General features: G+C 53.4%; 1 protein-coding gene across 4 annotated transcripts in view; it reads left to right on the top strand.

Annotated features, from left to right (window-relative positions):
- The first annotated feature begins 690 nt into the window (after positions 1-690).
- Positions 691-16678, top strand: part of CERS4 (ceramide synthase 4) — a 28457-nt gene continuing 12469 nt past the window's right edge. The window contains exons 1-2 of one of the 4 annotated variants that reach the window (XM_033134880.1): positions 691-759; positions 1313-1371. In XM_033134880.1, the coding sequence (XP_032990771.1) occupies positions 739-759; positions 1313-1371 (80 nt within the window). In that variant the 5' untranslated portion in view covers positions 691-738. Of the gene's footprint in view, positions 760-1199; positions 1372-4644; positions 4739-9788; positions 9932-16678 lie in introns of those variants that run through there. The other 3 variants (XM_033134882.1, XM_033134884.1, XM_033134883.1) reach the window with 3 other exon arrangements.

Raw genomic sequence — 16678 nt, forward strand, 5'->3', positions numbered from 1 at the left:
TGGGCAGTGGAGCTCTTGAAGGGAAAGGGAGAGAATAAGAGTGCAGGTGGAGGGTGGGGCAGAGGTGGGGGTGTGTGTGGCGGGCTCTTTGGAGGTGACAGGCCTGAGGGAAAAGGACTTAGCATTTGAAGAAAAAGAAAAGTGGGGAGTCGGTGGGGGTAGACAGCAAGTGCAAGGCCAGGAATCTGGAATGGAGGGACGGGTTCTTCCACACTTGCAGCAGAGGTCTCTTGTCCCCTCCCGCTTCCTCTGTGTGGAAATCAAATCTCAGTGATTTGCCTAGGGCCCCACCTCCCCAGGATCTGCTTCAGGAAGAGGCTTATTGTCAAAAGGTGAAGACATTGCCCAGAAGACACGCGGTCGGCCAGCGGCTCGGGAACCCCTTTGCCTTCAACTGGTGACAGCTGGACCATGAGTCCTCAGGTGCGACCACTGCCTGATTGGGGATTCAAGGCTCGCGCAGGCTGTATGTCCCTGCGCTCTGCTGATCCGGGGACACTTTCGGTTCCAGACGCCAAGAGGGGACTCAGCACTCTTCCCTGTTGGACTCCGCTACCCAGGCACCTCGGTTGCGCCACCACCCACACCGGCCTATCTCCCTAGCTCTGCTCCCTGCACCCTATCAAACCACAGACTTTGCCCGGCTGCCCTCCACGTCTCCCAGCCTCCAGAATAGGCCCTAGGGGCCCCAACTCTGCCTGTCAGTCCTCGGTCCCACGAACCACGAACTGGGCGGGCATGGCCCGCGAGCTGGGACAGGTACCCAGAATCTGGGCATCGGAGGCGGCCTCTGAGGCCTGAGTAGGTGTTCGGGCCTCCCCGGCAACGCCCTGCGGTGCGCTCCAGCGGATCTGGGCGCCCCGGGAGTGTTGGCAGTTGCGCGGGTCAGAGCCGGGCCAGAAGAGGGGACCTCGGAGGGGGCGGGGGGCCCGTGTAGCGAATAGAGGAGCAGCAGGGGCCAGACTGAGAGCGCAGCGGACCGTGCTGGATTCAAACGCAAGAGGTAAAGTTCAGGCAAGATATCCGCGGCTGGATCGCGGCCCAGCGCGCCTCGGGGCGGGGCCCCGAGAGGGCAAGGCTAGGGGAGGGGCCGGGTGGCGCCCGGCACGGGTCCGGGAAGCGGCCTACCGCAGGCGGGGAGCCAAGCGCCGCCAGGCCCCCGCGTCCCGCTGGGCCCCGCCCCCAGCCCAGCCCTTCCAGGCCCTGCCCCAAGCCCCCCCACAGCCTCCCTCCCCGGCCCCTCCCCGAGGCGGTGCCGGGAGCGGAGTCCGGCTGCCTCGCGCGGGCTGAGTGCGTTTCTTTTGTCTGCCAGGCGCGCGGTCCCCTGCCCCGCTGCCCACTCCCGGTGCGCCCAGCCTCCTGCGCCCCCAGGTAAGCGAGCCCCGGTTCCCGGAACGCCGCCCGAAACGCCACCCTCGCGTCCAACTCCTGCCCCGCCTCCGCAGCCATGGCGGCCGCGACCCTGGCCCCAGACGCTGCCGTTAGGTCCCCCACCATCCTGCCCGGGACGGCCTCTCGGGGCTTCCCATCTGGTCCCAGGCCCGGGCCGCCTCCCCCAGACACCCCCACTCCCGCGAGGGCCCGGACTCCGTGCGCGACCCGGGATGCGGCTGCGAAACGGGTGGGAGGGGCTGGGGGCGAGCCTGGCACCGTGACGCGGGGGAATTCGGCTGTGTGAACGCGGGGAGCGCGACGGGAGTGTCAGTCGGTCTGTCACCAGCGAATCCTTATGGAGTGCCTAGCGGGTGCCACCGACATGCCAGGACTGGGAATGCAGCCGGGGCCCTGGCCGCAGAGCTCGCAGCCCGGACGCTTAGACGGCTAGGAACCGCGTAAACAGAAACACTGGTCATTCCTGTCCGTGCTAAGTGCGGGGAAGACAAAGCATCAGGGCGGTGGGATAAGTTAAGTCAGGGAGAGCTTGTCAGAGAAGGTATCATCCGGGCCTGAGCGAACCAGCCAGCGAAGGCTTTTTAGGCCCAGAAAACGGCAAGATTCAGAGGCAGGTGTTTTGCAGAGCAGAAAAGAGGCCAGCGTGACTGAAGCGCAGGGAGTTGAAGGTGGGGAGAGATTGGAACGGGCCTCGAAGGTGGATGGTGAGGAGTATGTGGATTCCTGTTCTCAAGCCTGTGGAGACCACAGGAGTGTTAGGACAAAGTGGTGACATGGTCCCATTGCATCTTAAGACCCCAGGGCTGTTGGGGGCAGAACAGATGGGAGGAAGCTGCTGCTTTGGACCCGACTGGCAGGGGTGGTGGAAAGGGGGTGAATTGGGGGGTTCACTTTGGTAGAACGTAATTTGTATCCCCTGCCTGCTCAGAAGTGGGGCAAGAAGAAAAGTGAGTGGAGGAGACTGCTGGCATGAGCAGCTGGGAGAGTGCAGGGGCCTTTCTTGCCTGGATGGGGAAACTGAGGGAGAAACATCTGGACCGTGGGGCTGTTGCAGCTGAGTCAGACTTGTGAACCTGTGAGGTGCCACCTGATGGGGGAGCCTAGGCAAGCTCCCAGGTGGCTGAGCACTGGCTGGCCCCACTTAGGTGTCATGGGGACACCCGAGGTAAAAATTTTGGAAATTCTGGATCATTCTGGGCTGTTTTTGAAGCCCCAGCCTCAACTCAGTCCTCTTCCAAGAGCAGCTGCTGTGAATAAACTGGTGAGTGTGGGAACCTCACTAAACACATCTGGGTCCCTCAGGCCCAGCCAGGCTATAGGGAGGAGACGTTTGAGACCTTCTTTGCCTGTCCTCCCAGTTCACCTACTCCCAGCGAAGGTGTCTTGAGTGGGGATTGGAAGAGGCGGTGGAAATAAGCTGTGAGCCTTGGTCCTTAAACCTAAACCGGCCTTTGGGCCCCAGGGAAATTTTCTGAGCTTCAGTTTGCCCATCTGTAAAATGGGTCAGTAGTTCCTATCCCTAGAATTGTTGTTGGGATCAAAAGAAGCCTTGGCTAGGAAAGGGCTTGGTCATCGCAGCTGCAGCCTGGTGCCTGGGGGGATGGGGAAGCCTCCAGCGCCGCTGCCACCCGCCTGCCACTGCCACCCGCCTGCTACTGCCCGCCGCTGCCGCCTGCCCTGATAGGAGTTCACAACCCTGTGAGCCTCCATTTCCTTCTCTGAGAAATTAGAGTGGGTGTGCATAACTGCGCCCACCTCCAGACTCAGGGCCATTTGCAGATTGAGTGAGTCAGGCATGTAAAATTGGTTGGCCCAGTGCCTGGCATGGAGTGGGCACCGGAGCTGCTAGGGTGACTGCAGTTGGCAGGGGGAAGTGGGCCTGGGTTCTTTCCTCCCACCTCCCACTACCCCTGGGACACCCACAGGAAAGCAGGCGTGGGGGTGGGAAGCCCTGGTCCCCCTCTTATCTGGGCACCGCAGGCTGTCCCCTTTCCGGCTGTCTGGAGGTTGTCTCAGACCATGTCCTGCCAGTTTGAGTTCAGTGCCCTCAGGCTAGTGACTTCACCTCCTTGTGCTTCAGTGTCTTCCCTGCAAAATGGGAATAATAGCACTCATCACCTCAGAGGTGAGCCCAGCTGGTAATAAGCACCTGGTAAAACAGAGACTGCCTGGGGGGAGGGAGCCAGAGGAGTGACCTGATGCAACCTGGAGAGGGGGTCCAGGAAGGCTTCTTAGAGGAGGCGGCTGTTGGCTGTGTTAATAAAGATGATTAAGAATTAATGGGCAGAGAGACCAATGAGCTAAGATGTGGAGAGGAGAAACCGCAGGATGATGGGAGGAGCTGCGGGTGGGAGCCAGGAGATCCCATGGAGGCAACTGCGCTGGTCCAGGTCATGATGGGGCTGGACCTGGGAGAAGCTCGGATGTGTGAGAAGTGGGAGGATCCTGGATAGCTTTGCATTTGGGGTGGGAAGGAGTAGCCACTGACGGGGGAGCAGATTCTGGTGCAAGTCAGCAATCTGTTTCCAGCATCTGGAAACTGTGGTGCTGTTAGAGACCCAGATAGAGGCAAGGTGCACCCAGGTGGAGGCGAGGTATGGGGCAGGCTTTGGAGAAGCAAGCCTGGAGCTTGGGAGACATACCCACACTGGGGGTGGGAGGATGAAGTGGAGAGAGGGTGGAAGGAAGCCAGGAGAGGGTGTTGAGCCAGAAGCCAAGGGAGGAGCAAGGGCTTCAAAAAGGAAGAAGAAGTCAGCTTTGGCCAGGTCTCTGAATCCCCTGTCGAATAATCCTTCCCCTTGGCAGGGGTCTTACCACCTTGTTTGGTTGTCCTTCCAGTCCCTATCCCCACCCGAGGCCATTCAGAATGGGCTTTTCATTGCCACCCTGAATTAGCCCCTCAGACCCAACCTGGCTCTGACTGGAGTGGCTATAGAGGAAGTCTTTCTTCTCCCTCAGTCTGGACTTTATACCTTTGTTAATATGCTCACACTAGTTCCCCACACTAAACCAGCAGGAGTTTGGCTCTCTCCCCACCCCTTCCTGGACTCCCACTACTGTGTATCTGAGGAGGGACCAAGCCCCTGCCAGCCATCCCCTGGAGGCCTCCTCTTCCTGGCCCCGCCTCTCACCCCTGTCTGTCATTTATTCATTCAGCACTTGCTTAGGAGGTGCCTGCACTGGGAGGCAGTGGGGACTAGCAGTGAACAAAATGAAACTTTCCTCTCTGCCCCCTTCTGCCCCCCCATGGAGCTGATGTTCTGGGAGGAGAGAGCAAGGAGGAGGATGAGACCTGAAGAATGAGAAGTATCCAGCCAGGTGGACATCTGGAGCGAGAGCATTTCAGGTAGAGGGACCAGCATGTGCAGGAAGCCAGTGTGGCGGGAGCAGAGTGAGGGGGAAGAGGGTGAGACAGGAGAGAGAGGCAGATGAAGACACTGAGGCTTTCAGGGCCCCCTCCAACAACAGCAGACCTTGGGAGGGTCCTTGCTCAAGGGGTGAGAGGTTGTTGCATACCCCCTTGCTTTGCAGTTTGCCGGGGTGGCGGTGGGGGTTGTTTTGGTGCTTTGTTCCCTGTGTGCACTGGTCATTCTACTCTGAAGTCCTGGAACCACGAAGTCCAAGGGGGCTGGTGGGAGGAGGGAAGACCACCCCCTTCCCTCTGTTCTTGGTGGGGCTCAGCTGACCTGAGAGACGCCCTGGAGGGAAGTAACCAGGGAGAAGGCAGTGATGGGGGATATGGAGGCAGAGGAGCTGAAGTCGGAAGGGGGTAGTGGGGGGAGGAGAAGGAGGTGGCAGTGGTAGCTGGGTGGCAGGTGGCACAGGGCGCAGAGCTGGGTGTTAAGGTAGGATGTTCTCAGAGGTAACAGGAGCCTGAGGGACACAGGGGTGTTAGTGGCCTGGCTGCGGCTTCAGGACAAGCAGCAAATACCTAGGCAGGTGTGTTTTGAGGATGGCCCGCCACCAGCCCGCTGTCACTCCCTTTGTAGGTAGAGGAGAAAAGACTCAGCCTCCCTTCCCCACAACCCACGTGGACAAGGGCCTAGTTCTCTGGCCCTCCACACCCCACCACTGACCAGATGTGCCCCAAACCCCTCTGGCTTCAGAGGCTTGGGACTCCTGCACATTGGAACCTCCATCAAGGTTCTGCTGAGCCAGGACACCGTTATAAGGACTGTCCCCACCCCCTATCACCCTCCAATTTGGGATGGGTGCTCCCTTAGGCCTGGTTCAGCTATGGCGGTGATCCTGGCAGGCCCTATGGGGCCACCGTTGCAGCAAGGAATCAGGCTAAACTATTGGGAGATGGCAGGGACAAGGGCTTTGAGTGACAGGAGGGGAGAGCAGGCAGGACAAGCTTTGGAAATGTCTGCCTCTAGGTCTTATTTCTTCATTTGAGATGTTGGTTAGGGCAGGTCTATTCAGGTATATCCTGAAGTGATATAAGGCTATCACTTCCCTGCCCTTAGCTCTTCCCACTCTCCCCTCTGTTCCAGTCCCACGGGCCTCTTGGATCCATCATGCATGGCCCTGCCTCAGTGCCTTTGCACAGGCTGTTCTTCTCGCTGCCCAGAATGCTCTATCCCCATGGCTTCCTCCTTCGCCTCTTTTGCTCAAACATCACCTTCTCAGGGAGGCCTTCCAGACCTTCCTGTTTAAAATTGCAGTCTCCACTGCCCTACTCCTTATCTCTTTTCCTTCCTTATTTTTCTCTACTACCTGACCTCATGAAACAAATTAATAAAATATATGGTATCTGCCACCTCCCAGTCCCACCCTCAAGGAGCTGAGATTCCGAATGAGGTGGCAATCCTGATGTAGTCTGTTCCCTGCTGGGATCCCAGTGTGTAGCCCAGCACCTGGCACGCAGTAGGCACACCATAAATGTTTGTGAAATGATGATTGGCGTCCCAGGTACTTCTGGCTGCAGCCTGAGAGGCTTGGCTTGGAAGGGATTGGGGGAAAGGTGCATAGGATGGCAGGCTCTGGAAACAGGTGGGCTTAGGTTCGAATCCCACCTTTCCACTTCCTACTCTGCCTCAGTTTTCCCGTGGCAAGATGTAGATGACAGAAACACCTGGCACTGGACACCTGCATTACTTCCTGAGGTCCTAGCCAGAGACTGGAAAGAGTTGGGGGCAAGTCAGACGCTGAGATAGGACACTTAGCCCTTTCCCGCATATTCCCAGAATTTTCCTGAAATGTGTTACGAGTGAGAGGGTTTACTTTACTTCAGGTGGTCAGAGCCTCTCTGATGTACCAGGGGTGCCAAAAACATGTATACACATTTTAAGCAATGTTCTCTATGCTCAAGCAGTAGTTCGCAGTAATCAGAAGTGTCGGGACGCTGATGGTAACCACTTTGAGCACCTCCTGTAATTGCAGAAGTCAAATGTGACTTGTATTCATCTTTTGTTATCAGTACATATTGAGTATTACAATTAATACAGTTTTTTTCTTTCTTAAAATGTGTATACATTTTTTTTGGCACCCTCTGTAGATAGTATATTTCCTTTTCGTAGATTTTGACTCTTCCACTTTTGATACAAAGAAAACTTTTTTATATAGTATCTATCTTTCTATCTATTTATTTATTTATTATTGGGGAACAATGTTTCTCCAGGGCCCATCAGCTCCAAGTCGTTGTCTCTCAGTCTAGTTGTGGAGGGCACAGCTCAGCTCCAAGTCCAGTCCCCGTTTTCAATCCTTAGTTGCAGGGGGCACAGCCCACTGTCCCATGCAGGAATTGAACCGGCAACCTTGTTGCCGAGAGCTCCTGCTCTAACCCACTGAGCCATCCGGCCGCCCCCAAAAACTTTTTTCATAGACCCATTTTCCAGGACAAATGCCATGACCCTTTAGGATGTGAGGGAGCAGTACTGTTTTCCAAATGGCAGATTTCTAACGATAAAGCCCAACTTCCCCTCCATTGCCAAGTGCCATGTTTTCTCATGTACTTCGAATTGAGAGGCTCCCGAGGGCTACAGATTATAGGGCAATTCTTGGAGGAGGTGTCAGGTTGTCTAGGTACATGCTTCCTTAATGTAGTTCTCATGGCCAAAGTAGTGATTCTGAATTTTGAAACTGTCACCTTTTCTACACAACAAAATTCACATGACTCCACAGAAGTATTGAGATTGATGGAATAGGACGTGTTTATTCAATCTAAGCCTGTCTGAATAGCACAGGGAGCAAGGTCTCTTCCTTAACAGGCCTGAGTGTTAAGGGTTTCCAGAACATTCTCCAGGGGTACTGCAAGAGTCTTTTGCTTGAGTTGATGCAATGAAAGAAATCCTTGCAGTAACTTCTGCATTGAGACAGGTCTGAGCCAAAGGACTCTAACGGTTCACCTGTTTCATCCTGTTTCAATCTTGGTCAATATTGAGCCAGGACTCCTAAGCACAGCCAGTAGAAATTTTGGGAATAGGTAAAAAAGTTATGCCTCAGGACCTTCAGAAATCCAAAAAGTACATGAGTCATTTGCATAGAACATTGCTCAAATGTGCTTAGAGATTGGTTGTAGAATATTTAGAAACCATTGTGTGGACATCTATAGCCACTGGCTTTCATTCAGAGTAGTTATTTTCTTTCTTTCTTTCTTTTTAAATTTTAATTGGGGAATATTGGGGAACAATGTGTTTTTCCAGGACCCATCAGCAACAAGTCAAGTCGTTGTTTTCAATCTAGTTGTGGAGGGTGCAGCTCACTGGCCCATGTGGGAATGGAACCGGTGACCTTGGTGTTATGAGCACTGCACTCAAACCAACTGAGCCAACAGACGGCCCCCAGAGTAGTTCTTTACCAAGAAACAGGGGAGGGATCTCTCTATTATTAGGAAAGAGTCTGTAATCATCACCCTTTGTAACCGTTAGCAGCATTATGTTTGCATTTGCCAAGGCATTGCCTTCTCCATGTTGACGTAATTGGGTTCCTGAGGAGGTCATATTTGAGCTGAGGCCAGGGCGGGGGCTCCATCACTGACAGGAATTGGATGTGCTCACTGCCCTCCCAGGGCCCCCCTTTCGTTAGGGAGACAGACAGTCCCTGGGCAGTGACAAAGCAGAATAACCTGGGCCAAATGGAAGAACCCCAGGCCCCCTGACCCAGCCTGGGAGTCCGCCAAGGCTTCCTGGGAGCAGGGATAGGGACATACTTGAAAGGTAAGGGGTCTCAGGCTAAGGGAGCAGCTCAGGTAAAAGCCTGGCAGCCAGGTATTGCATTAGACTGATGTTTCTGAGATTTAAACAGACCCTGGGAATGCAGCCATGACCCTTAGGCTGAGACCCAGGAGTCTGGGTGGCCTCAGGTCAGCAGGGCGGGGTAGGGTTGGGGGCGGGCGGGGGCCAGATCACTAAGGCAGTCCTATGTGATGGATGCTGGACCTTAAGGGTGGGGAGTCTTTCTCCGGGGTTTTCCAGCTGGGATGGCTTGTACCGTGAGCCATTGTGGGGCGACTGAGAGAGGGATGGCTGGGTAAAAGCAAATGACCCCGAGCCTTCCAGCCTCCCTCCAGCCCCTGCCACTGGCTCTCCACCCTCTGTCTGTGCACATGGGAGAGGAGGGGCTGTCCTCAACTGTCATCTGAGAGGAAGTGCTTAGCCTTCCTCCTGTTACACAAACACTTCCGGTCCTTAAAGGAACCATGGGCAGCCCCTCTCTGCACCACCCCGCCTCACAGGTGCCCGGCCTGGCTCCCCATGCCACCTGGGCAGGTGGGAAGGCAGGCATGCAAGCAGGCGCCAGGATGGTGACTCAATTTCACGGAAGGTGCTGCTCGCCTGAGACCACCCAGTAGGAGCAGATCTGACAGGTCTGGGACTCTGAGGTTCACAGTTTGCCACTATATCAACCGAGACCAGTGGGAGCCACTTTCAAGTCAGGAATGCGGGCAGTGCTGGTGGGGGGCGGGGGGTGCTGGGGTTCCTGGGCTCTTGAGGCCCTGCCCCCATTGTCACCCCCCTGCTGCTGCTCAGATGTCCCGCACCTGGAATTTGCCCAAAAGGGCTTTTCTTTTCCCCAAATTCCTGCCCAAGCATGTAGTTCCCAGATGGGGCCTACCCACCCCAACATACGCAACCCCCCACCCCTTGAAGACATCCCACCCACTGTGCCTGCTGCCCACCCACATACCTCATCCCCACCCCGTCACCTCCCAGATGCCAGCCATTGGGGACCCCTTGAGGTGGCGCTTCCCTGTCTTTGAAATCCCAGGGACAGCCCACTTGACAGGAGAGTTCATAAACCACCCCTTTTCTGGGGCCATCGAGGTACAGAGCTCCCGTTGCTGCCTTTGTGTCTTGCAGGCCCAGACGGCAGGCACTTGCCCACCTCCCCTTGCACAAGGAGGGCTCAGGTCTGGACCGACAGCCTGGCCAGCGTCAGCACTGGCCGGGACTGAATGTCGTCTTGTTTTCATTGTGCTTGTTTTGTGGCTACTGTCTGCAAGTGACCCCGAAGCTGGCTTTCTCTGTAAGGGATGGAGGGAAATCTGAAAATAAATGTACTTAAGGAAAAAAAGTGAACCTTTTGAAGGAGACTGGTGAGTATGTAATCGCACAGGCGGGAAAGGAACGGGGCAGCGTTGGGAAGGATTGAGGCTGGAGCTAAGTTGTTTTCTGGGGCCCCAGGTGTCTACAGCCTGAACCGGGGCTTCAGCTTAGCCTTTCTTTCTGTCGTCCATTTGGGGGACAGCTTCTGAGCACCTGTTACGTGTCAGGTGCTGGAAACACGGAGAGGCCAGGCCCTATCACCAGGCTACTGGGGAGGAGACAAAAGTTGCCCCAAAATTTCTGAGAAAGGGAGTAGGAAAATCCAGGGGAAGGACCCCTCACCAACTGTGGGGGCACCTGGCAGGCTTCCTGGAGGAGGTGTCTGGAGAACAGAGTTGTGAAGAACCAGAAGGGATTTGTCAGACTGGCGGTGGGTAGTGGGGTAATGGAGGTATGTGCGGAGGCCTGGACGTATGTCTGGGTGCATAGCGCCAAGTTGGTGGGAGCACTTGCAGGATTTAAAGCTGTGAGTCTGATGTGCATGTTAGAAGGATGGAGGTGGCCTGGGCAAAACCCAGAGGTGGGGAGACTAGGTCTGAGGCCACAGTGATTTAGACAGACGAGGCTGCAGCGGTAGGAATCGAGCAGAGAAGGGACTTGCTCGACTGTGACAGGGGAAGTAGATACAAGCCCAGGACTTGGTGAGTGTCCAGGAGGTATGTGGACAGTCCCAGGACGACTCCCAGATTCCAGTCCCCAGGGACTGGGTGGAAGGTGGGATCTTGGCCAGGAAGTCTCGGGAGAAAGTCAGCACGTTCTGTGGGGGGGAGGACGACTTGAGTGTGACAGGACACAAGCCTACACATGACTTTTTTATTTCAAATATTGTATTTTTCAGTTTTGGATTTCCATTTTGGTTTATTTTTATGATTTTTGCTTCTCTGCTGAGGTGTCTTATTTGTTCATTCATGAGGAGGTAATTTTTCTCCACATCCTTGAATATATTCATAATAGCTGCTTCAAAGTCCTTATCTACTCATTCGAACATCTGGATTACCTTGGGCTCTGTCTCCATGGATTTTCTTCTTTCTTGTGTCTGGGTCATGTTTTCCTGTTTCTTCATATGTGGAGTAATTTTGGATTGTATCCTCGGCATTGTGCAAGCTGTGTTGCAGAGACTCTGGATTATGTTGTGTTCCTCTGAAGAGCATTGATTCTTTTTTTTTTTTTTTTTAAATCAGGCAATTAGCCCATCAGGACTCAAGCTCCAAAGTCTATGTTCCCTGTGATGGGTGGCAGGTGAAATCTTACTTTATCTTTTAGCCTTATCTGGGCTGGTTGGAGTCTGCCCTGTACATATATGATTCAAGGGTTCACACTGAGTTTTTGTATAGAATTTGGGACTTCTTTTTTTTTTGGCTCTCTTCTTTCCTACGTGTTCCGTTGTTGAGCTATTGTGGTCTCTCTGGGCTCTGTCTTCTCATTTTTCAAGCCGGTTTCTATTTTCACTGAATAACAGTAAAAAGTGGGAAACGCTTCCCATGCTGTTCCATTATTCCAGGTGTAGACTCACGTCCAACTTCTACGTATTTTTGGTCACTCTTGAGCAGTACTGGCTCAGGAGAATTTTCTGCGTGATGGAAATGTTCCCTGTTTGCACTGCCCAATATGGAAGCTACACGCAGCTATTGAATGTTGCTGGTGCAACTGAAGTTTTAATTTTATTTAATTTTAATTAATTGAAAAGTAAATAGCTACATATTAGGCCAGTGGCTACCACGTCGGACATTGCAGCCTCAGAGAGCTTTTGGGGGCAGTAAGTCCTTACTTAACATTGTTGATAGGTCCTGTGACTTTAAGGGAAATGACATATAACAAAACCAATTTACCATAGACGTGATATATATTGATATAAACAGAGTTAAGTTCCTGCAGCATCTCCTCAGGAGGGCGGGTCTGATGTGGCTGACTCCTCCATCACCAGAAGCAGAAGTCTTCTGGTGGTTTTCCATTTCATAAATTACGTACCAGGCCATTAGTGTGTCTCTGCATTTTGCTTTCATTTTTTTTTTTTAACTTGGTTCTCCCTAGTCAGTAAGCATAGTTTTTCCTCTTCTTTTCTCTATCTTTGGTAATTTTTGAAATTAAATTTTTTTTTTTAAATTGTGGTCAAATTCATATAACAAAATTTACCATCTTAGCCATGTTTAAGTGCAGAGTTCAGTACAGGGGTACCTCGGTTTTCGAACGTAATCCACGAGTTCTGAAACGTTTGAAAACAGCCGACAGCTAGGCCTCAGGAGCTTGCACTCAGCGGACTCCACGTGACATGTTCGGCTTCTGAGTCGTGTTCGAAAACTGAAGCACTTGCGGGTTTAAGGCGTTTGTAAACCAAAATGTTCGTCAACGGAGTCGCTGGAAAACCGAGGTACCACTGTATTGTTAAGTATATTCCCATTGTTGTGAAGCCATCTCCACAAGTTTTTCATCTTGTAAAACTGAAACTGTTTTCATTAAACACTAACTCCTCATCCCCAGCCCCAACCCCTGGCCACCGCCATCTACTTCCTGTCTCTATGGATTTGCCTCCTCTAGGTGGTCCTCCTGTAGTGGAGTCCTATAGTTTTGTCTTTTTGTGGCTGGCTTCTTTCTCTGAGCATAATGTCCTCGAGATCCATCCATGATGTATCATCTTCCTCCTTTTAAGCTCTTACTTAATATTTCATTGAATGGAATCCTGAGGTTCCTTATCCCCAAATGTTGGACATCAAAGTTGCTTCCAGTTTTCACTGGAAGGGCAAGAGGGAAGGACTCTGAAGGGGCACAAGGAAACTTTGAGGAGGGATGGATGTACAGGTGACCCTTGAACAATGCGGGGGTTGGGGGCACTGACCCCACGTGCATTTTAAAATATACCTATAACTTTTGACTTCCCCCAAATTTAACTACTAATAGCCTACTGTTGACCAGAAGGCTTACCAACAATATAAACAGTTGATGAACACATATTTTGTATGTTCTATGTATTATATACTGTATTCTTACAATAAAGTAAGCTAGAGAAAAGAAAATGTCATTAAGAAAATCAGTAGGAAGAGAAAATACATTTACAGTACTGTATACATTTATCTATACCGTCAGTTTACATTGTCTCTTTACAAGATGAAAAAATCTGCATATACAATGGACCCAAGCAGTTCAAACTTGTGTTGTTCAAGAGTCAACTCTGTTGACTGTCATGATTGAGGTGATGATTTCATAGTTATGCACATATGTCAAAATACATTGAATCACATACTTAAAGCATGTGTGGTTTATTACATGTCAGTGATACCTCAATAAAGCTGTGTTGTTGTTTTTTTAATTGTAATAGCCCAGGGGAGCTCCCCTTATACTCCCACCTGGATGCCTGAGCCAACCTTGTGCAGGTATCTATCAGATCCTGCTGCCCTCAGCGCCGCCTGCCTGTGGGGCTGGGGACTGCCCATTTTCGCCCTCAGACTCTGAGACCTGACTCTCTGCCCTCCATCAGTCTTTGAAAACTCCATGACTGACCTCACAACACACACCTGCACTCAGCGATGCTGGGCTCCGGAGGTCGGGCCCTGGCCCTCACTGTTTGAGGGAGACTCGGAGCCAGCTAGCTCCCCGGAGCTCTTCAGAAAGGCTCAAGGAGGGTGGGAAGGGCAGAAAAATCCACTTAAGTAAGGAGTTTCATCTGATCCAGGTCTTGGAAGGCTAGGAGGAACTGGCCCAGTGATGGGGCTGGGGCATTTTGGTCAAAAGGCACCACTGATGGTGAAGGCCTGGGGGCTGGACCACTAGGGGAAGCTCTTGGGGATCCTAGGACCTGGGTGTGGGGTGGAGCTGGGGGAGGGAGGGGGCAGATGCCAGGAGGGCAGTCCCAGCAGCCAGTCCCAAGGCACAGCTGATGGGTAACCCTCATGGCCCCATGTTGGTTGTTTAAGTTGGGGCCTGGGGAGAGTTGCAAAGGGGTGGTGTGAGAAGGTGTAGCCAGCGGGTGGGAAGGGCGGCTGTGGTGAAGAGGGGTGGCCAGTGGGCTGGGGTCAGCAGGGGACCCAGCGCAGCTCACCCAGGCCCCTGAGCCTGCAGGGAGGAGGGCAGCTTGCCCACTGGGGAAACCTTGATAGGCAGAGGCAGGCCTGGGGGGTCCTCCACACGGTGCTGTGAGCCCCGATCCCCCTGGTGGCGCAGAGCAGGCCCCTCCCCTCTCCCTTGCTGGCTGAGTGATCCGTGTCCAGTGGCTTCTGGTTTTGAGCCTCAGGGCTCCCAGTTTCCAGGGAGACAGTGGACCTACTTTATGGGTATCAAGCTGACCTTGCCTTTTAAAGAAAGTGGCTTCTTTTTCTAGAAAGTTCGATCACCTGAGCTAAAGTCTTCGCGTCCACCCACCCGTCAATGTGTCCCTTTTACCCTCTCATTCATCCACTTAGCATTTAGTTGGCACCTAATATTTGCCAGGCCCTATCAGAGGACACAGCAGTGACTAAAAAGACATTCATCCCTTCGTGAGGTTTATGCCTTGTGGTGAAGCAGACAAACAAGTAAATAAGAAAACAGATCAACCAGGATGACAGGGCTGAAGGAATAAAACATGATAAGGAGCTGGAATAACGTGGTGGCTTCTTCGGTAGTGATCTGAGAAGGCTTCTCTGAGAAGGTGACAAGTGAGCGATGTGAATGATGAAACAGACCTAGACATGGGGCTGTGGGCGGGAACAGCACATGCAAAGGCCCTGGGGCAGGAATGGGCTCGGTGAGTTGGAAGACCACAGGTAGCTGTGGCAGTGAATTGAGCTGGTGGGGAGAAGGAAGTGTATCGACAAGGCCAGAGTGTGGAGGGCAGAAGTGTCCAAACTTGAGGGGTTAGGACGAGGGGGAGCCCTGGACTTGGGGCCCTTCTTTGGGTCTTTGCAGGGAGCAGCATGGAAGCATCTCCTGGACTGGCTGCCTCTCGTCATTATTAGCACCTCGTGGGGACCCTGCTTAGAGAGGCCCCGCGTGGACACGTGGAGGAGCCAGGGCCCAGTGCGGGAGCAGCTGTGGTTATCAGCAAACAGTCCCCACTTAGCACATCATGTGTTCTTTGCCTGGGCCTCCAGCCGCAAATGTCAGGTGACCCCGGGCAAATGTCAGGTGACCCTGGGCAAATGTCAGGTGACCCCAGGCAGCAGGCCAGGGTATAGAGGCCAGGTGAGTGTGAGTGAGCCTGTGTGTGTGTGTGTGCACGTATGCACACTTTACCTCTGTCCATCCTTAGGCTGGGCCTGGACATCTGGAGTCTGAATTGATTTCTTTTTTTCCAACCTGGGCAAGCCCTGCATTTCCAGCTATTAACAGATTGAGAATAAAACAAACCTGTGTGTACAGCCCTGCTCTGCTGGCAATGCTGGGACATTTGGGGGTTCAGAGGAATAGTAGGGACCAGGTGTGCTCATTCAGACCCCTGAGGCAGGCCAGGGATCCTCTGTTGCCCCTCCCCCTCCTCATGTTAGCAGGAAGCCCTAATCTTTCTCTGTCCTCCAATCTGGGATATTTTTAGCCACTAAGAAGGATTATCTGAGTCTGGCTCCAGGTGGCAGGGGCAGGGCTGGGAATAAGGCCAAAGAGGCTTCAAGATGCGGTTGGGCTGGGAGACCCGGGATGGGGAGGGTAGGGGTGACGCAGGGCATGAGGGCTCAGGCTGGTCAGGCTGGCCTAGCCACCCACTTGGTGATTCTCCAGGTGACCCCTCGGTGGCCCTGGCTGAGCCCAGTCTGAGCTCATTAGCTACAGCTTTAAGGGAAGGCGCCTTTGCAGAGACTAGGGGGTGTTCCAGGAAGAACCACCCAGAACCAGCCACAGGCCAGCACCCCTCCTTTCCAGACTGTTCCCCATCCTACCCCTCTCCTGCTAACAGTAAGTAACTAAACTTGACCTAGTACCCACTCCACCCCAGGCATCATTCAAGCCACCCCATGTGGGAAGGGCCTATTGTTATGGTATAGATGAGGAAACTGAGGCAGGGAGCAGCCAGATCACCTGCCTGAGGTCACGTGACTGGTCGACCGGTGACACAGGAATGAAATCTGTTGCGATACCAGCATGCAGTGTTTGTGACCTCCTGGGCCTCCACAACAGCCTGGTAAAGCAGGAAATCAGGCTGTGTCCACTTTTCAGATGGGGCAGCTGGGGTCCAAAACAGAAAACATGCAGATTGAAGAGGAGTGCCACCCTGGGTCCCATTTTCTCCTGTCCCTCTGGAAGAAGGCATCTGTTGTGGGGTCAGGGAGGTGGAAGAGACGTTTGGGCCTTGCTGGCCATGGATGCCTGCTGACAGCTGCCTCTGAGCCACCTGTCCAGGCACCTGCGCCACCAACAGGTGGGTGAAGAAGTTGAGGCACCCAGGATGGGGAGCATTGGAGCTGGGACTCTGGGTGGTCACCTGGGCTCCAGACCACATTCTCTTCCCAAACTCTGTAGTGCCTCTTCTTTATGAAGACGGTGAAAGGGGTGGGGGGAAAAGGCAGAGACAGATTAGAGAGAGGGTAGGCCTTCCAGGGCCAAGACCTCTGCAATCAGGGTCCAGTGTATCAGTCTGAAGCCCCCTTGGAGGGCTCTCTGGTTTGGAAAGTGCTTTTCCACAATGACTTGGGGCCAGAAAGGGCTGAGACTGCTTCAGCTGAGAGCACTGGGATTCGAGACTGGTCGTGCATCCTTCCTTCTCCACCCTCGTCACCTCCAAAAACACTGCTTGGCTTGCTCCCAACCTCACAGTGAATGAGGCAGGGTTGAGC

Source organism: Rhinolophus ferrumequinum, chromosome 18 (assembly GCF_004115265.2).
Source record: "Rhinolophus ferrumequinum isolate MPI-CBG mRhiFer1 chromosome 18, mRhiFer1_v1.p, whole genome shotgun sequence".
Lineage (NCBI taxonomy): Eukaryota > Metazoa > Chordata > Mammalia > Chiroptera > Rhinolophidae > Rhinolophus > Rhinolophus ferrumequinum.